This window comes from Geotrypetes seraphini, chromosome 3, assembly GCF_902459505.1.
Source record: "Geotrypetes seraphini chromosome 3, aGeoSer1.1, whole genome shotgun sequence".
Taxonomy (NCBI): Eukaryota; Metazoa; Chordata; class Amphibia; order Gymnophiona; family Dermophiidae; genus Geotrypetes; species Geotrypetes seraphini.
The window spans coordinates 367,002,455-367,024,155 of NC_047086.1; the positions used below are offsets into that span (position 1 = coordinate 367,002,455).

The 21,701-nt window shown below is 43.4% G+C and overlaps 1 protein-coding gene across 3 annotated transcripts in view; it reads right to left on the reverse strand.

Annotated features, from left to right (window-relative positions):
- Positions 1-435: 435 nt before the first annotated feature.
- LOC117358202 (two pore calcium channel protein 1-like) overlaps positions 436-21,701 on the reverse strand; it is a 77,638-nt gene continuing 56,372 nt past the window's right edge. For 2 of the 3 annotated variants that reach the window (XM_033939832.1, XM_033939831.1), the window contains 4 exons: positions 21,478-21,568; positions 17,312-17,425; positions 2,710-2,825; positions 436-1,080 (listed from right to left, as the gene is read on the reverse strand). In XM_033939832.1, the coding sequence (XP_033795723.1) occupies positions 935-1,080; positions 2,710-2,825; positions 17,312-17,425; positions 21,478-21,568 (467 nt within the window). In that variant the 3' untranslated portion in view covers positions 436-934. The remainder of the gene's footprint in view (positions 1,081-2,709; positions 2,826-17,311; positions 17,426-21,477; positions 21,569-21,701) is intronic. The other variant, XM_033939833.1, reaches the window with a different exon arrangement.

Below are 21,701 nucleotides of genomic sequence, written 5' to 3' on the forward strand. Positions count from 1 at the left end.
ACCTTCTCTGAAAGCCCTGTCACAGCATCGTACAACCTAAACAAAAGAAAGAAAAAGGCCACGTGAGACAATCGCATAGAAACTCTTAAGCTTAAGGCAGGGGTGTCCAATGTCGGTCCTCGAGGGCCGCAGTCCAGTCGGGTTTTCAGGATTTCCCCAATGAATATGCATGAGATCTATTTGCATGCACTGCTTTCAATGCATATTCATTGGAGAAATCCTGAAAACCCGACTGGACTGCGGCCCTCGAGGACTGACATTGGACACCCCTGGCTTAAGGGGTTAAGTAGTCTTGAGGTGGTGTCAATTACCTTGATTAGATGTAGGTCCTTCTTCCTAGTCAAGGATTTGCTGCAGCCTTTTATACTTGTTTGAGAAATTTTTGGAATACCAGTTACTACCCTTACAATATATTAAGGGAGCGTGATATAGTCCCACAAAGACAACAGATTTTCAAGCTGCCAAATTCTGTTTCTTTTACTATGTAATGGTTACAAAAATAAAAACATTCAATTGCAGTGGCAAGTCCATCAATTAAACTACAGAATTCCAGTTTAAGTAATTTACCTGCATTATGCCTAATATAAGTCAAAATAACATTTACATTTTATTTCAATTTTTTATGCACATTAAACTGTTTTAGTAATTTTACCTCTTTTTTTTTAATGATCTACTTTTTTGCAAAGTTTAAACATTTTCTTTATTATGAACCAAACAAAAATAATACTGCAATTCACAGTTTAAATATTTTCCATAGTAAATAATCTTACTGAGTAACAAAAAGTATTCTGATATGCCGTGTAATAACTGAGAAGATTCAGGGATGGGAGGGAGTTTTGTGGAAACAAAACAGTCTGAGTCTGTTAGGATACAAAAAAGAAAAATGGGCAGTTTGTTTGAAATATTACAATTTCAGTTAGAGTTGCATTCAGCACTATGCAACATCACTGAAAGTAGGGTTCTGTGGGTACAAGTCATTGGGAGACAGCTTTAAAATCTCCTCCATGGGAGGTCCTTCATCCCCTGGGGATATCTCTGCCTCAAACATTCGCTGCAACAGTGCATCCACTGTTCTGTATCCTAGAAAAAAAGAGGAGTTAACTTTCAGGAGAAATAGGTCCAGTTCCAGCTACATCTACAAAAAGAAATGAGATCAACTTTCTATAATTGCTTTCTACATCATGGTAGACAGCTAGAATGTACTTAAAGCCACTGCGAAGCCTTGCTTAGCTTCTAGTAAACAAACAGAACAATTTAACTTTCTGCAGTAACATTCGATTACTACTTCAGACTATTACTCCCAAACCACTGTATTCTTAATAGATGTTCAACTGACTCCCTGTGCATGCTTCAGGCTCCAAGGGTCTGCTAATCCAGAACAATTGAACTAAATGCATCTCACAGTACCCTATTCCCTCAGTCTTCTGTTCCTTCTTATTAATTGTTATGTGTCTTATTGCTAACTCTTATGAATGTACCTGTTCTGGGCGCCTTGGGGAGGAAATAAATTGAATTAACTAATTAAATGCTACTATTTATTATTTCTATAGCACTGTACATTGAACACTTAAGAGACAGTCCCTGCTTGAAAGAGCTTACAATCTAATCAGAGACAAATGGGTGAATTTTTAGAGAATGACAGAGGGAATGATGAGGCGGCTAGAGAGAGAATGATAGATGTGTGTACCATAAAAGATACATTTAAAAAGTATAGCACCCATTACTTCAGGATAGTGGGATAAAAAAAAAAAAAGACATGTCATTTCAAAAACTCACGCACTACATATCTGAAGAACATTTGCAATGTTACTACAAAAGTAGCAAACATTATGACCCTTATTTGAGAAGCTTGCCCACATTAAAATACTTGTAAATGATATTTTAGAATGAGGGCTATATACAAGCACTGATGCTTATCACATTTGCTGTGGTTTGAGAGGCCTAATACATTGACTTGGATTTCCCATCTTACAAGGGGAATCCACTAGGCTAGAAAAGAAATTACATGCCACCAGTAAGACCAACTAGTCCAGTAACAGATATTGCTCCCAGAAATCTGTTCTTGTGTCTTTGGCGGCCCCTTCAAGAAAGATGCTACTTCCTTTCTCCCCTAAACCTTTTATGTTTTATTTTAAATCCAGCTATGCTGACAGTAACCTAATGGTTAGTTCAGTGGATTAGGAAGCAAGGGACCACGGTTCAAATCCCACTGTAGCTCTTTTTAATTTAAAAAAATTATGAACTCTCCAGGAACACAAATACAGTATACCTGAATGTACACCACTACGATAGCCTTCAGTCTTGCAGGTGTCTCATATATTCAGGTACAGTACATATATTTTTGTTCCTGAAGAGCTTACAATAAAAAAAAGTAATAGCTGAAGTGGAGTTTGAACCTGGCTCCTCCGATTCCCTTTCTAACCATTAGGAAAGACCATGTTATAAAAAGGCCACACAGACGTTCATGCCTCTTGTTCATAATTTAGATGTTTCCTTTTGTAAAATGGATACTCATGTTGGACGTTTCCAGCACATGGGTGACTATCTCACATGTAGTTTAGAGAAGACTTGTCCTGTTCTAAACTACATGCATGAAGAATGTTCATTCGTGACACCTTAAATGCTGCTCCACCTGAACCAAGCAGCTTTTGTAAAAATACAGACTCGTACTTAGGTATTGGATAACTTCTAACAAACTTATGTACTCACTTTTTGAAGCAATTCGAAACATCAGTCCTCTAGAGCTGGTCTTTGCTTCCACAGGAATATGATCGCTTTCATTTGTCTCTATGTTATCCAGCAGTTGCTCATTTGGCAGATCTTCCCTTTTCAGAACAAATAAAAATCAAGTGACTAGAACAGTGTTGATGACGTAATAGCCATTTACTCATATATGTCTAATAAATGATTGAAGAAAGGGGGGAAACAGTTTTCAAAGTCATTTAATTGCGTAAGTAGCGATTTACCTGGACAAACTATCTGAAAATTGCCCTGCATGAATCCAGCTAAAGAACGCACAGTCGTTCATCCCATATTAACTTTAATTGCATAGCAAGGTATGCTTTAGGGTTGCGGAAGCTAAGTATTGCAGAATGCACATATATTTGAAAATGCAATATTTTTTCTAAAAATTTCACATGCACCAGAAGTGGATATGAAATTTATGGTCACTTTGTAGCTATACACAATTTTCAAAGGAAAGCATATACCTCCAGGTAACAAAATACCTTTAGACCAGGGGTGTCCAACCTGCGGCCCCGTGAAGTATTTTGTGCGGCCCCGGTCGAGGGCGATGCAGTGTTTTCCTCTGCTGCCCCTGGGTGTTTACCGTCTTGCTGGCTCCCTCCTCTGTCTTGCTGCAGTATTTGTGCGGCCCCAGAAAATTTTTTTTCGGCCAATGCAACCCAAGGAAGCCAAAAGGTTGGACAACCCTTCTTTAGACTTTATACTGAGGCACTGGACCCTGAACATTGCCTCCCGCCCTAGAAACCAAACCACTCAAATGCTCCACTGAAGGAGATTTCCCTGAAATGGATCATTCCTTAAGGGTGACCACCAGACACTGGGTCAGGAAGAGCAGGCAAGTTTGTCCAGCTTTAAGAGTTTTCCATACTGAGAATACTTTAGTGTATTTTCAAACCACTCAAAGGCCTAACTCACTCGAAAAGAAAATGAAAAACAGAGCCCCACACTATCAGTGACAAATTTTCCATTAAGTCAAATACATTTTCAACAATAATTATAAAATACACAGCATGTTTATGTTTATTCTGGAATTTGCTATACTACATTTTCTAGAAATAGATCAATGAAATTTACAATAATATAACCAACATCAGGAAAAAAAAACCTCCTCCATTTACGATAGGAAAGACTACTAACATTCATACTTTAGGAAGGTTAACTGGTTACCAAATAAGCAAAGAAAAGAGAAAATTAAAAGGATACTTTACTGACTGCAATTCAGGCAAACAGAAACCCAAGGTGCTAAGTAACAGAAGACCCAAAGGTAAAAAGGAATTAGACTAACCCCCTCTTCAATGAAACTATGCTAGCAGTTTTTAGCACAGGGAGCTGCGCTGCTCCCAGTGCTCATAGGAACACAATGAGCGTTGGGAGCAGAGGGGGTAAGTATTGTTTAAATTGTGGAAACGATGATTCAGATCTAACGTAGGTAGGTAAATCATTCCATACTTTTGGTACCTGAAAAAGAATGCCAAGTTCCAAATAGATTCATAGCGGGCTTTCTTTTGGAGCAGGGAATCCAATGAGAGAATGCAGAAGATGGGAAGGGGATGACTGGATAGTAACTTAGTAAATGACGGCAGATAAAGAGCTGAACGAACCATCCAGTCTGCTCATTAGTTATTCTTATTAAAAATACATGATTAAGTTAACTTGTCTCTTCTTTAATATTTCTAGGCCATAGACCAGGGGTCCTCGAGAGCCATATTCCAGCCGGGTTTTCAGGATTTCCCCAATGAATATGCATGAGATCTATTTGCACTGCTTTCAATGCATATTCATTGGGGAAATCCTGAAAATCCGACTGGAATACGGCTCTCGAGGACCAGAATTCCCTACCCCTGCCATAGACTAAAGTCCACCTAGGTTCCAACTGCTGAAGTTGCCATCTAAGCTCACTCCAGCCTGTCCAACCATCCCGTTGGTTGCAGGATATCTACCGTAAAGTCTGGTCAGTAACGTCCCCATGTTCCAAGTTAGTGGAGTTCCCACTGATGCCCTCCCCAGCTCATCCTACACCGAATCACCACATATGGGACACAGACCGTACAAGTTTCATTGAGAACAGATATGCTGCAGAGGCAAAGTGGTAGGTCTAAAGGGCCAGATTCTAATAACGGTGCCTAACTTGTTTCAATTGACACAGTAATTGACTGCACCAAATAAAACACCTTTAAAAAAAAATGGAGGCACCCAAAACCAGCACTGTTCTCCCATCTAAGGAGGCGCCTTAAGGTCACTATGGACATGGTTAATGCCGGAAGGGGCCTTAAGGTGCCACTAGGTATCTCTGTAGACGCGATTCTCATGAAAGATAGGTGCCAGAAATACAAGCCTTTAAAACCCAGGCCTACCTTTCACGTACAGCGATTCTGCAAATAACGCCGTTGCACGATTGACATGCGAATGGCGCCATGTTTGGAGGCATCACCTGATAACTGTGTCTTTGCCGAATCTGGCCTTAAATGTTAATCACAGAATTTTAAACTAAATATGGAATTGAATAGGAAAAGAGTATAGAAATGGTGTGGCATGACCGCATTTCTTTGCACGATGGAGAAAACGAGCAGCAGTGTTTTGAAGAGTTTGTAAACGGCAAATTTGTGATTTTAGTATCCCACCTTAAAAGGCATTACAATCATCAAGCTGTGATACGATAAAGGCCTGAACAAGAGTGTGCAAAGATGAAAAACTAAATACATTTCTTATTGAAAGAAGTTGACGAAAGGACAAAAAACTGAACAAAGTACTTGAGATATTTGATCCTGGAATGAGAGCTGTGAATTGACTATGATTCCTAAATAGCAAAATGACTGAACTGGTTGAAAATCCGTATTAAATAAATGAGGCATCACAATTGGTTATGGATGAAACCCAAATCGTCCAGCATACTACTGTTTTTTCTGGATTTAACACTATTTGTTGATACATAACCAGTGAGATACAGTGGAAAGACCATTTTGAAGTGGTTGTAGGTGTGGTGTATGTAGAGTATCATGTTGGATGTAGTAGCAAAATGTCAACATAGTAAAGAGTTTTAATGGATTAGTGTGGCTAAAGGGCTTAAGATGTTAAATAGAATGGGCAAAACTATAGATCCTAAGGGCCAAATTCTATAAAAGGCATCCCGCTGTCTAACCAGCCATCGGGACACACATGGGTTGTTGATTTTTTTTTTAACACACCCCAAGACAGGCCACCCACACTGTAGGCATCTGATGCGGTTAAGGGAGATGTGTAGGAACGCTTAAGCTTGTTCAAGGCTAGGCATGGGTGTGGTTTGACACGGAAGTGGCCTTGGGAGAGCTTAAGCGTCCCTACACATCTCCCTAGGGCCGCAATAGGCACCTGAAATGTAGGCCAACAAAAAGCTGGTCTACATTTCAAATAGAAGCGGCTGCTATGCTGATCACAGCAAAGAAATCTCACTGCCGCAATCAGCTAAGCGGCTGCGGCAGGGAACTCACCCACCCTTCCGTGAAGTTGGATAGCAGGAGGGATACTCACTTCCTCCTGCCACTCCCCCCACCCCGCTGTCCGAAGCATCCCCCAGCAGGAGGAGTGCCCAATTCCTCCCTGCCAGAACACCCCCTGAAACACCCCCCCACCCAACTGCAATAGGCAGGAGGGATGCCCACTCCCTCCTGCCAGAATACCTCTCCACCCGGCAACCGCTGACCCCACTCACTTGACGATTCCCCTAAAGGGGAGACCATCCCCCCAACCTTGTAAAGAGAAGGTCCAGCAGGAGGGAGGCAACCTTGTAAAGAGAAGGTCCAGCAGGAGGGAGGGGCTGTAGATATTTGTCCAATCAGAGTCTTAGGCCCCTCCCAGTGTATCCCAGAATGCACTGGGAAAGAGGCCTAAAACTCCAGTTGGCCCAGGTGCCTAAGGCCCCTCCTATGGGAGGGGTATTAGGCATCTGAACAAATCAGGGTCTTAGGCTCCTCCCCGGTGCATTCCAGAATGCACCAGGAAGGGGAAGGCCTGCCATTTTCTAGTGGCAGGCCTGCCAGCTGGAGGGTGCATGCCTCCTTCTGGCCAGACCTTCTCTTTACAAGGTATGGGGGGGGGGGAGAATTGGGGTGTGGTGATCTCCCCTTTAGAGGTTTCGCCGGGTGGGGGAGGTGCTGGCAGGAAAGAGTGGGCATCCCTCCTGCCTATCATGGTTGGGGGGTGTTTTGAGGGGGGGTTCTAGCAGGAGGAATTGGATACTCCTACCGGGGTATGCTTCAGGGGGTGGGGGTGGCGAAGATTCAGGGGGTAGCAGAAGGGAGTGGGCATCCCTCCCGCCACCTGACTTTGTGGGGGAGGGGGGTGTCGGAGGTTTCCTGCTTATTGAAACATATAAAGATTTTTTGTGGAAATAAAAAATAACCTAATTTTGCTGTTACACTTTTTCAGTGTACCACTTTTCTTTATATAAGGATTTGTACTTATGTAATTGTATTTGAAATAGCTATAAAATGAATTTTAAAATTATCTAATAACCTTCTCCTAGACATCTCATCACCTTAAAAATACAGAAAGGTGCCCATAAAGAAAAGAAATGGTCATTTGTTTAAAAAAACTCATATGAGAGCATAAATCTAATTATCTAATCTTCTATTTCTGCATCGCTCATACCTAGGCAGGCTCAAGGCGACTTAGAGAAAGGGGCAGGGATGGAGAAGGGGGGAGGAGGGGAAAGGGAGAAGAGAAGAGGTAGGAAGGAGGGTGGGTGTGGAGGGAGAGGAGAGGATATAGGTGATTAAGTGTCAAATAGATGAGTTTTCAGTTTCTTCCGGAATATGGTGTGATTAGGTTCTGTTCTGGTCATTTCTGTAAGGTCATTCCAAGTTTTTGCTCCTAGAAAGGTGAACATGGAGTGGAAAACACATTTGTATTGAAGATTTTTTGTGGAGGGGAGATTTAGAAGTATTCTGTTGAGGGTTCTATAGGAAGCAGACCATGCCTTGGAGAAGAGCTGGATGAGAGGAGCCGCGTAGTTTCCGTAAATTATGCGTTGAATGATGCATGAAGTTTTGAAGGTTATTCGTGATGGGATGGGTAGCCAATGCAGTTGCCTGATGAAGGCTGTAATCGAGTCATATTTTCTCAGGTTGAAGATTAGTCAAACAGCGGTGTTTTGTATGAGTTGCATTTTGTGGATTAGAGCGGTGTCGATTCCCATGTAGATGGAGTTGCAGCAGTCCAGTTGTGGTAGTTATCATCAGTTGTACATTTAAGAAGAAGTGGTGTTGGTGAAAGTATGGTCTGATTAATCTTAGTTGTCTCAAGGTGTAGAGGGATTTCTTTCGGAGACTGGAGATTTGTGGTAAGTGTGGAGTCCAGTATGCAACCTAGGATTTTGGAGGATTCTTCTATAGGGAGTGTCTTGCCCGATTGAAGAGTGATGCTTATAGGTGCCGTCAGTTGAGGTGTGTGGAAGTATAGAACTTTTAGTTGTGTTTAATTTTAGTTTGTTGGTAGTTGCCCAGATTTGGATTCTTTCAATATTATGTGAGACTTTGTCGGTGATGTCCGAGTGATTGTTGGTTATGGGAATAAGGAGAAAGATGTCATCTGCGCAGGACAATATGCTTTTGTCTTCAAATCTGATGTTACCAAGAGAGCTCATGAAGAGGTTGAATAGGATGGGGGAGAGTGGGGAGCCCTGTGGTATGCCACAGAAGGCCCTCCAGGGGTTGGAGAGCTCTCCATTCATTTTGTTGACGTATTCCCTGTTTTGCAGGAAATCTGAGAACCATCTTGGCACTGTGCCGGTTATGCCAATTTATTAGTAGCAGGTGATGGTCTACCGAATCAAAGGCTGCTGAAATGTCAAATTGGAGGAGTATTGCTTGACTGAGTAGTTGTTTGGTTTATGTGATCAAGGTGAGGAGGAGAAGCTCTGTGCTGTGTTGTTGACAGAATCCAAATTGGGATGGGTGGAGGCATGATTGTTGTTCAATGTAGGTTGTGAGCTGTTTGCACACTAGCTATCTACAGATAGTGCTGAAAAATTCTAGTTTTCTACTACCAGAAGGAAAGTGACATGGAGAACAGAATAGGTCCTAGAACATAAGTGGGAATAAGCCCAGGCTAAACTAATTGTCCCCATCAGATTAAGAGTATCGTGCTTTTTCCGACTCAACCTCCAACTTGGTTCAGTGTCTCAATGTTTACATCTGTCATCATAAAACAGTGGCATCTTCTGGCACTTGCTAGTAATTTTGAGAAAAATGTATACAATAAGTGCTAGCAGATTAAATAATTTCTATTGATCTTAAAATAGTGAAAGAAAGCTAGTGATAAAACGTAATCCTAGATAGGAGGGAAAGATCATTCGTCTCCACTTGCCAGGGTTGTAGGAATTCTCTCTCATTACATACGCTGAACAATGGTTCTGATTAATAAAACTATCAAAGATTACAATTTAGATATGCTTATTTATAATGCATCACTTCTTTTAGTGTTTAGACCACTTATAGCAGTGGTCTCAAACTCGCGGCCCGTCAGGTACTATTTTGAGGCCCTTGTGTTTATCATAATCACAAAAGTAAAATAAAACAGTTTCTTCATCATATGTCTCTTTAGCTATAAATTACAATATTATTAAGACTTAGCCAAAAAGAAATATTTATAAACTATAGAGAGTTTTATCTCATGAAAAATTGTCATTTCTTTAATAAGACATTAACTATTTTTTTCTGAGGCCCTCCAAGTACCTACAAATCCAAAAGGTGGCCCTGAAAAGGGTTTGAGTTTGAGACCACTGACTTATAGCCTACTTGGTTTACATTCAGGTACTCAAGTATATCTCCCTACCTGTCCCGGTAGGTTCAAAATTTGACTAACATGCCTGAGGCAATGGAGTGTTATGTAAATTGCCCAGGGTCACAAGGAGCAGCACTGGGCTTGAACCTGCAACCTCGGGGTGCTGAGGCTGCAGTCCTAACCACTAGGCCACTCCTCCAGTAAGTAATAATGTAGTATGAAAAAAACTCTAACAATTTCTCCTCTTCAGCAGCTATATTATTGAGATAAGTCATGGTCAAATTGATAGGGAAATGGAGAGGAACACCATCTCCCCCTTTCACAAAAATAAAAAAAAATTCTCTATTGTCCTATCACCACTACCTCCAATAGGATGCAAGTGGAGAACTTGTCTTGTATCAAAAAAAGTTGTATTAAGAAAAAGCAACGCAGGAACAGGAAGTGATGACAAGAGGGCCAGTGGGGTTTTGCAGAGGGACAAGGAATGCACTGCCCCCTGAGGGGTGCGCTGTCTAGCATGAACAGCGCAGAACAAATAGGAGGGTGACAGTGTAAAAGTTATTTGTAGACAGTGTAAAAGTTATGTGTGTCTTATAAGCAAGCATAATTAAAAAAAAAAAATAAATAAATCCATATAAGGATAATTAACAAAAAGATCAGGAAATTAAATAGAGAGAGGAAAAAGAGAATAATAACATTCAGTATTTACTGTATGTAATTTGCTGGTTAAACTGGACTTAGGGAAATTGAGAGTACATAAAATATTTGTAGAGGTAAAGGTTTAAAATTATAAAGTGGTCTTTCGGAAGAGCACGTGATGACATGAACGAGTGAAGACGTCTCCTCGTTCGCTCCGGGGCAGCCCTGCTAATTTTCTTAAAACTCGCCGATCCCCTGACACCCGATCCGCGTGAGGGATCCTTAAACAGCTTCACCATTGTATGGATCGCTACCTTACCAGGTCCCAGGAACGCATGCAGCCGAAATCGGCAAGAAAAGAAAGGGAGCGTGCCAGACCGACTGATACTAAGATGGCGGCGAGCCCCGCGACGGCGGTCTCTGGCCTCACTGAGTCGGCCCTGAACGAGATCAAAACGGCGCTAGCGCAGGTTTTGGGGCCTCAGATGGAAACGCTTACTGCCCAAATGTCAAACATTGAAACATTAATGGCAGCAGCAGCAGCTCGCACGACAGAGCTTGAGAGGAGAGTGTCGGACCTGGAAGACTCCTCTGCAGCCCGGGACACAGATCTTGGCACGCTGCAGGCGCAGGTTAGAGCTCAGGCAGATAAACTAGATGATCTGGAGAACAGATCTCGTCGCTCTAACCTGCGTCTGATGGGCATCCCCGAATCACTGCCGGATCGCTCGCTCCTGGAGCAATTGGAGGGCTGGCTGCAGACAGAATTTGCTTTGCGCCCTTCGATGGGGCCCCTACACATCGAGAGGGCCCATCGTTTAGGCCTCAGACCTGGCCTGGAAACACGCCCACGAGTGGTGATCCTAAAACTTCTAAATTACCAGCACAAGGTAGAAATTCTTCGCCAATACAGGAACATGAAAGACAACTTGAAATTCGAAGGTAACCTGGTTCGCATTAGCCAGGATTTTTCTGTGGCTTTACAAGAACGGCGAAGACCTTACTACCCCCTATGTTCTCGCCTGGTTGATTTGAAGCACCGTTTTCAATTTACTTACCCAGCTCAACTGAAGATTCACTGCAATGGAGCCTGGAAGTCTTTCCAGACTCCGGAGGCTGCGGATGACTATATAAAACAATTAGCGGCCCCGAGTGAGTGAGCGGACAACACTTGGTTTGACTGCCGGCTGGACCGAGCCTGCGGCTGTTGTAGACGGCTGGGCTTAGTCCACTTGAGAACTGAATGCCTTCTGACTTTAATGGCTGGGGTTAATATGCATAAGTTAGGGCTGCCCCGGAGGGGTCATTTTCAGTGACTCTAGCTCCCGTATGGGGAATTTTGGGTTAGTATACAGGGGAATTGGGGTTGGGAACTGTTTTGAGGCAGCAGCGGTAGGGTATAATGATATGTACAGATTTGCTTTCTATGCTTTAATGACTTTCTTGCAACTGTGTGGATGGTTTGACTGGAGGTTGCTTATTTGTCCTTGGGGTGAGGCTGGGCACCCTGGGACTCCTGTTTTCGGATGGCTCAGATATCTTATTGGGCGGGAGTTAGCTCTTTATGGGTGATCGTAACCTGCGCATACTTTCCTGGAATGTATCGGGAATAACCTCACCAGTAAAACGTACTAAAATATTGACGCAACTGAAACATCACTCTGCAGATATAGCTTGCTTACAAGAGACTAGGCTTACTGATAGTGAACATCTGAAGCTCAAGAGAGGCTGGGTTGGAGAGGTACACTTTGCATCCTCACCTGGGAAGAAAGCCGGGGTGGCTATATTGATTCGCAAAGGCTTTTTGGGTGTAGTGCGGGTCCTGCGACGCGACCCCCAGGGCCGGTACATCTTAGCGAGAGTGGAGGGACCTGGTGGGACATTTAGGTTATTGGTGGGCTACGGTCCCAATAGCTACCAACATGCATTTTTTCAAAACTTGGTGAATATTTGTGTGCGAGATCCGGACGACCCCTTAATTTTGGTGGGTGACCTGAATCAGGTACACAATCCGGCTATGGACCGCTCTGGGTTGACAAAAGTAACTGGGGTGGGGCAGGCCAGGGGTATTCCCTATCTATGTCGAGCCTTGGGGTTGGTAGACCCCTGGAGATTGCTACACCCGACGGAACGTGACTATACACACCAGTCGAGAGCGCATGGCACATTTTCCAGAATTGATTACATACTACTTGCCGAGACATTGTTTGCTAAAGTCACGGAGGCCTCGATAGGTCCACTCGAAATATCAGACCATAATATGATCTGGCTTGATGTGTCACTGGGTGGTCCTATAGGTCCCGGGCTGGGATGGCGGTTTCCCTCTTACTTGCATGCCGATGCTCACTTTAAAAAATTTTTACTTGAAAAGTGGGAGGCCTACTACACGCACAATGCCCAACATGTTGCTCAACCAACCCTATTTTGGGACACAGCTAAGGCGGTGTTGCGTGGAGATATTATTGCCTATGTCGCGACCAGAACCCGTCGAATCGCTTATCGCATCATACATCTCGAACGGCAATTAGTGACACTAAAACAAGAGTTGCTGCGAGATCCCTCCGAGACCAACGGCGAGGCATATAGGGCGGTGTTAGTGACACTTAATTCCTTAATCCATGAACGCACCAAGAAACTCTTATTTTACCGTAAATTTCAATTTTACAAACATGGTAACAAGGCCGGGAAATTGCTTGCATCCATAACCAGAAGCTGGAGGGGATCTAGATATATCCCCATGATACGGGAGAGTTCTGGGAATTTTTTAACCTCCCCTGGAGATATTTCAGCAGGCTTTCAGAAATATTTCGAGGCCTTTTATGCATCTCCTGGCACATACGCGGGACCTGACGTACATGATTATCTTACAGACGCAGGATTACCTTGTCTGACAGCTACTCAGATATCTAGGTTAGATCGCCCATTACATGTACTTGAGGTAACCCAGGCCATACAAAAATTGAGATCTTGCACAGCACCAGGACCAGATGGCTATTCACCCGAGTTTTATAAGATTTTGTCCCCTGCTATAAGCACTTCCCTGTTGGATTATTTCCTATCCATTCAGGAAAGTGGGGCCTTCCCCCGCCATTGTAATGAAGCCCTGATTACGTTGATCCCGAAACCATCTAAACCGCCTGATGAATTCGACTCCTATCGGCCAATCTCATTATTGAATGTTGACGTTAAAATACTGGCTCGAATTTTGGCTGATAGGTTAGCCCAAATCCTGCCCTCAATCATTGTGCCTGAACAAGTGGGCTTTGTTAGGAATAGACAATCTACGATTAACGTTCGCCGGATACTCTTAGCTTACTCCCGCGCACAACAGGAACAACGTCCGGGCTTGCTAGTTGGACTTGATGCGGCTAAGGCCTTTGATAAAGTTCATTGGCATTACTTGTTTCAAGTTTTACAACACATAGGGATCCCTGCGAGCTTCATGTCCTGCGTGCAAGCTCTGTATGCTGGCCCGACGGCCTCGGTGCTGGTTAATGGAGTGCGATCTCACCCGTTTAAAATAGGTAGGGGGACCAGACAAGGTTGCCCCCTATCTCCGTTACTGTTTTTATTATACCTAGACCCATTGCTACGCACCCTACAAAGAGATGATGTTCTCATAGGTCTATCGGAGGGTGAGTCACAACTACGGGTGCTAGCCTTTGCAGATGATCTCTTACTCGCACTGGGTGACCCCCATAGCTCTTTACCACGGGCATTGGAAATATTAGATGAATTCCACATTTATTCGGGCCTTGAACTTAATAGGCAGAAATCTTTAGCACTTCCTACACTATTAGAAGTACAACAGACTTGGCCAGGAGTTTTTCCTTTGCAGTGGGCTTATTCTTCTTTGACATACTTAGGAGTGATTATTCCCAGGAATTTAAATAACTTATACACTGCTAATGTGCTACCCTTGCTTCGTCGAACCTCTAGCACCTTGCATGGCTGGCGGAATCTCCCTCTTTCTCTGTCCGGCCGCATAGCCCTCTACAACATGATGATACTGCCACAATGGCTATATATGCTACAAATGTTGCCGGTTATGTTAACTACACAACATATTGCCCTTCACAGGTCACACTTGTCTAAGTTTTTGTGGCAGGGTAAACGAGCGAGGATTGCATTGGCCAAACTCTTGCTGCCGCCAGCACAAGGGGGGTTAGGATTGCTCTGTATAGCCAGATTTAATCTTGCATGTCAACTACGTCATATCCATGATTGGTTTTGCAATACCATAGATTTTTCATTGCCTGTGATTGAATGTTTTTCTTTTCAGCCATACCATTTTAGCTACCTTCTTCATGCTCCCAGGTTGCCGGACGTACCACAGTTGCAGTCCCACCCGCTGTTGCCAGCAATGCGTAAAGCATGGCAATCGTTATGCAAGATCTTACAGATTTCTTCATGCACTACACCATATCTTCCTATAGCTGGCAATGGGGACTTCTTACCTGGCTTGGATTCCACAGTGTTTCGACGTTGGTCTCGCGCAGGCCTTACCTATGTGTTCCAGACGCTACAAACTTCTGGCGCTCCAATCTCCTTTGAAGACATGCAAGCGAAATTTTGTCTACTGTCCACAGACTGGTTTGCATACCGGCAACTCCTACACTATCTACATGCTTTACCCCTGGCGGGACTACGAGAGGACGTTCAGGACAATTTCCAGGAGGCGCTCTCCCTTACAGCTCAAGAGTCCATACCACTTCGTTTCTATCATAAGTGGCTACAGGAACGAGCTGGTGACTTGGACTTTGCTTGCTTGGCTCAAAAGTGGACAGATGACCTCCAATTACCCATTTCGGCCGACGTGATCCGAAAGGGCTTGCGTGTGGGTAGGACCACGACTGTATCCGCTGTGGAAAGGGATCGAAATTACAAGTTCCTTTTACGAGCTTTCTACACGCCAAAGAGGACACACATGATGGGGCTTGGTGCGAGCCACAGTTGTGGAAAATGTGCTTCTCCTATGGCATCGTTTGGACACATGTTCTGGTCCTGCCCTAGGATATCTTCCTTTTGGATACAAGTGGTGACTTGGGTGGCGCGCCTTTGGAGGTGTTCTTGGAGGCTACACCCCAGTTTTATCTTTACTATGCAGATTCGATTTCACCCGCCAAAACCAGGCTGTGCAGCCTTCCTCCGTAAAACAGTGTTGCTGGGACGGAAATGTATCTTACTCCAGTGGATATCGTCTCAACCCCCAACCATTTCACAATGGAGAGCATTGATGTTACAACAAATGTTATTAGAACGCAGAGAGATTGTGGATATGTCGACCAAGCTCGGGCGTATGTTCTATTCCTGTTGGTACCCCTTTAGCGTTACTTTTACTCCTTATGTTCAACACCAAATTTGGACTAGTTGAATTATTGATTGGCATTTTCCTTTACTTTGACACATTACCGCTGCTGCCGGGGTGGGGGGGTGGGTGGGGAGGGTGGGGGATTTGGAGGGTGGGGATTGGATTTATGTTATATTCTGAAAAGCGCTTTGTTATGAACCTTGTTATCTTTGTGTTATTTAATAAAAATGATTCAACATAAAGTGGTCTTTCTCCTCTCTTTGTTCAGCTTTCTCCCGTTTTTCAGTGTGTAGACTAGTAAGCTCAGGAGATTGGTAACAGATGGCTTTTAGTTCTGGTAGTTGTAAGGAAGATTCCTGAGCAATGGAGTCTGTATCTAAAGATATGTACTTTAATAATAATTATTATTATATATGTGAAGTATGGATGTTATGTATGGATGCCCTGGATCCAGGAAAGAATGAATGATTAAAAGTGTGATTGTATTTAACTGAAAAACTTATAGATATTTTATGAGATTTAAACTTGGAACACTTGGAGCTGGGATGGTTACCATGGAAACTCTCCAGTCCTTGAGAGGCCCAGTATAGGAGAAAGGTCAGCCATTTGACCCTGCCTGGTTTAGGTGAAATAAAATTACATTTTAAATGTAAGGTTTTCAAGAATATTGTCTATTCAAACTGGTCTTTTCTCTGATCTTAATTCTCGTAAAACAAAGCAGGGTTAGATTAGAAGGTGCTGCATCTGAGATTTCAGGCTATATTCTAATGTAAACACAGCAAGATACGAAGGGGGGCTTTTTGCGTCTGTGTAATCTGTCAGCTGCTTTTTCCAGAATGAGTTTTCATGGTCAGAGAGCCATTCTGATTCATATCTTTAAGGTTCTATAAGAAGAGTACTTTAAAAGATACATTCTTTCTTTGTTTTGCATTTCTTTGGTAAATAGTTGATGCTTAGGAGTACTCCTTTTAAGAATATATACATTATAATCTTATTTTATGTAAATTACTGTAATAGACAATATATTTAAGCTTATAGCTTGTAAAACTTTTCTTTAGGCCCGTTATCTGTAAACGCCAAAAGAATGTCTTTGTTAGTGAAAGCCGCACCTCTTATTATGCATGAAGGGCGGAAGGTGTGGCGCAGTGGTTAAAGCTACAGCCTCAGCCCCCTGAGGTTGTGGGTTCAAACCCACGCTGCTCCTTGTGACCCTGGGCAAGTCACTTAATCCCCCCATTGCCCCAGGTACATTAGATAGATTGTGAGCCCGCCGGGACAGACAGGGAAAAATGCTTGAGTACCTGAATAAATTCATGTAAACCGTTCTGAGCCCCCTTGGGAGCACGGTATAGAAAATTGAATAAATAAATGCATAAAAAGTGCCTTGTATAGAAGGAAAAAATATTTTAACCAATTATATGAAGGTAGGGAAAAATGATGTCAGTTAGGTATATAGGTAACAGAATTGATGCTGGCAATTGAAATTCCTCTCTTCAGCAAGATGTAGTTACACTGCTGTGGAGAGCATTTCCCATTGCACAAATAATAATTCTTTATGAGCTTGATTGATGCAAGATTATGTTGTCATTAAATGACTTTTAATCAATATTTTTGATTGGAAATATATCATATTTGTGCAATTATTAAATTTGGAGCAACAGCTTAAACAGGATAGTACACATTCCTGTTTCCCCCCCACTGCCATTATCATAGGCCCTGGCTGTGCCTACCTTGCATCCCTGGTGGTTCAGTGGGGGTGCTGGGAACAATTTTATAAACTTTATCCACGTGTAACAAAAAAAAAAAAAAATAAAAATACAGAATTAACCTGTGACAAACACAGAAACAGAAACTTACTCCTGGACTCCCACTCCGAGCTCCTGAATTTTCTTTTCAATAGCAGTTTCAACTTCACTTTTTCCAAGCGAATACTCCACAAAGAAAGCTTCCAAAATGAATGCTACAAAAATACTGTAGAAATGATAGAACAGTTAATCATACAGACATCTTAAAGACCTTTTTCTATTTGTCTTCCCTAAAAGAACCTCTCTCTTTCTAGGTTATGTACCTAGCATATGTGACACCCGGGGCCCATCATTTTTTGGCACCCCCCCAATCTGTACAAAAAACATGATTTTTAGTAACAAGCCACATGTCACACATGAGTACCTAGGAAAAGGCAGCATCTTACATATTGCAGTGAGCAGTACATCAATACACCCATTGTAAAACTAAACAAGCCAGACCAGCACAGATCAATCCTACACCGTCAATCCTAACAGAAAACCATGTCTTTCAAACACACATAACACAGAAAACACCTTCGCCTAGTATGGAATATGTCATCACAAACTAACCCCTCCCCCTTTTACAAAACTGTAGTGTGGATTTTAGTCACGGTGGCAACAGCTCTGACGATCATAGAATTCTGAGCATCAGAGCTGCTACCACCACGGCTGGTGCTAAAAAACGCTCCACATAAAATAAAAGGGGGGATAAAATAGAAATACATAGACAAAAGGTTAAATTGAAAAAGCAAGAAGCTGGACTCTGCATAAAATGCAATACCACAGAAACAGTGACATATGTCTCCTAAAGCAATAAATAAATAGAAAATTTTTGTTCTACCTTTGTCTTCTCTGGTTTCTGCTTTCCTCATCTTCTTGTTACTGTCTTCCTTCCATCCACTGTCTGCCATCTCTCTGCCCCTCCCTATATGGTATCTTCTCTCCTTCTATGCCCCTTCCAGAATCGGTATGCCTCCCCCTTCCATCTCTCCTCTAGATCCCCCCTTTGGTCTGGCATCCATCATCTTCCCTCTGTTTCATCATGGTCTGGCATCTTTCTCCTTTCATCTCTCTTTCCCTCCCCCCTGTGGTTTTTAGCATCTTTCTCTTCTCATTTCCTCCGCTCAGATCTGATATCTCTGTCTCCTTCCCTGTTCTCTGGCATCTCTCTCTCCTCTCTCTCTTCCCTTTCCTTCTCTGGTCTTCTTTCTTTATTTTCTGCCTCCATCTAAATTAAATTCTTTCTTACTATGCAGTCCTCAGTTTCCCTCTTTTCACTATGTCTACCCACAGCATGCCTCCCCTTTCCTTCACCCCTCCACTATCTCACTAACTCTATCTTCTTCCCCTATCCAGCATATGTCCTTTTTCTTTATCCCTCCTTCCAGTATGTGTTCTCTTTCTCCACTTCCATCATCTGACCTCTTCTCTCTCCTCTTTCTACCCACTTCCATCATCTGCCCCCTTCTCTCAATCTCTCCATCCACCACAGGCCCATCTTTCTACCTTCCTCACCTTTCCGATTTTGGCAACAAGATCTGCAACGCCCCCCCCCCACACCGGACAACAGGCCCGGTCCGACAAACCTCCCTGCCCTGTGGCTGGCGATGTCTAAACTGCCTTCTTACAGCAGCCGGAGCGTTGTAGTTGCATATGAGTGCTTTTCTGATGCAACTTATGGTTGTGTCAGAGATGACCTTTACGGCAGCCACACGCAGATTCAACGCTCTAGCTCAGGGGTGCCCACACTTTTTGGGCTTGCGAGCTACTTTTAAAATGACCAAGTCAAAATGATCTACCAACACTGTATGCTGAGAAAATGTTAATTATCATTCCTATTCTGGGGTTTTTTCAAAGAGGTCAAGGAAGATGACTCTATGCACTGTCACCTCAGTAACAACCATACAAAAATAGACAATTATACCCCCTCCCTTTTTACTAAACCACAATAGCAGTTTTTAGCACAGGGAGCTGCGCTGAATGCCCAGGGCTGCTCTCGACACTCATAGGCTCCCCGCGCTAAAAACCGCTATTGCGGTTTAGTAAAAGGGGGCCATAGTGCAAAATATAGACAGCAGATATAAATTCAGACACATTTTGATCACTAAATTGAAAATAAAATCATTTTTCCTACCTTGTCTGGTGATTTCATGAGTCTCTGGTTGCACTTTCTTCTTCTGACTGTGTATCCAATCTTTCTTTCCTTCATTCAGCCTGTATGCTTCCTTTCCTCCAGATCTCATTCCCTCCCCCAACTTTTTCTTCCTCTCTCCCTGCCTCCCTTTCTTTTTTCTGTCTTCATGTCCCCCTTTCTTTTTTTCTGTTTCCCTTCTGTCTCCCTGCCTGCCCCCTTTCTTTCTTTCTTTCTCCCTGCCTGCCCTCCACCAAGCCACTGCTGCCACCATCGAGGAACAGGCACCAAAGCCGCGGCCGCCCCAAGCTCTCTCTGCTTCCCTGTGTTGGGCCGACCAGCATTCCTCTCCCCAATGTCAATTCTGCCATTGGAGAGGAAGTTCCGCCCATTCAGGCAGCGATTGGCTGGCCCGAACTTCCTCTCCGACGGCAGAATTGACGTCGGGGAGAGGAAGGTTGATCGGCCCGGGAGATCGCCAAGGCAAAGTGAGTCTATCACGGAGCCCAGGATGGGCTCCGCGATTGACTCACTTTGCCTTGGCGATCGATCATTTTCTGGACCTGGCTGGCTGTGCACCCCACCTAAGGCTGCACCCGGGGCGGACTGTCCCCCCTCCCTTGGTACGCCACTGATTATGTACCTACCAAATAAAATCAGTTTCATGGCAGATGTTGCCTTTTTTTTTTTATCAGACACAATAATGTTCTGTTTCTAAACTTTTGCTATATTGGTTCAGATGTTGATACTATCTCATTTGGTTTATTGTAACACACTTTACTTAGGTTCATTTTTCAAATAATTGGACAACTTGCAATTGACCCAGAATACTTCAGCACAATTAATATCCAAAATGAAAACAATTTGAGAGTGTTTCTTCAGAATTAGTCAAATTACACTGTTTGTGAGTAATTTTTTTTTTCAAATCAGCATGTTTAGTTTATCAAACATTTTATGGATTAACTTCTGAAATAATACTTGGTTTAATAAGGGTACCATTCGCTACACTTGTTGCAATGATGGTAAATGCGATGACATCACTGCGTTGTATTTGCACATGTGCAGATGCCCCCTCCTGACGCCATCTGCTTTTCAAAACCCAAAGTGCCGGGATTTGAAACACAGTCCAGACATGCCCTCTGAAAAGAGGACATGTTTGGGTAAATCATGACATTTGGTAATTCTGATCATAGCTAACACAGGGCCTTGAGCAGCTCACTTCCAGTTTTCCTGTGGAGATCTTATTCCCAACGTAGCAAGACGTTTTCGCATGGCAAAACCAAAAGTATAACCACAGTGCTACAGGATAGTACTATAGCTATCCAAATACAGGCATAAGACTCAATCTGTAACTGCTCCTAATGTAAAAAAAAACAAAACAAAAAACACAACACAGGAGGGCTGGAGTATGGTTCATAGACAAAATCGTGCGAGACAACGGCGCGCCGACAACTGAGCGCAAGGTTGACGGCACGCCGAAGAAAAGCACAATTTTAAAGGGTTCCAACGGGGGGTATTGGTGGGGAACCCCCCTATTTTACTTAACAGACATCGCACTGGCGTTGCGGGGGGTTTGAGGGGTTATAACCCCCCTCATTATACTTGAAACCGCACTTTTTGCCTGTTTTTTAGGGAAAAAGTTCAGTTTTAAGTATAAGGTGGGGGGTTACAACCCCCCAAACCCCCCACAACGCCAGCACAATGTCTGTTAAGTAAAGTGGGGGGGTTCCCACACACACACCCCCCCGTCGGAGCCCTTTAAAATAGTGCTTTTCTTCGGCGCGCCGTCAACCTTGCGCTCAGTTGTCGGCGCACCTTTTTCTTGCGCGATTTAGTCCCATCGCCCTGGAGTATAGATGCATCAGGGCAACAAAGGATCATTTGAGCTGAACCTCACCAGCTATACAGAGCAAGGTCCAATGCCCACACTCCAGCCTCCACCTGGATAGCGTTGGGATGACCTGTAAGAATTTTCAGCTGCACTTTCTATGTGGTGTGGCTGAAAAGTCACATCAGGGGGACATTTCTGCAGCAGCAACTGCTCTACGGACACAGGCCTTCGTTTCCCCACATAGTCGACACATGCCCTGAGGGACTGCACTTACTTAATGATCATGATGACAATCACAACATGGAAGGCGATGAAGTAGAGCTTTGCTGCCTCGTGAGTAACCTGTGCAAATCCGCTGGCCAAGAGTAGGACGTTAAGGATGAAAACCATACAATACCTGCGTGATTAGGGCTAAACGTTATTCAGGCAAAGCCCCTGAGTTACAAACGCCTGACTTAAGTATGACTCCTGCTTTTCCTACCACTTCTCTTGCCACAG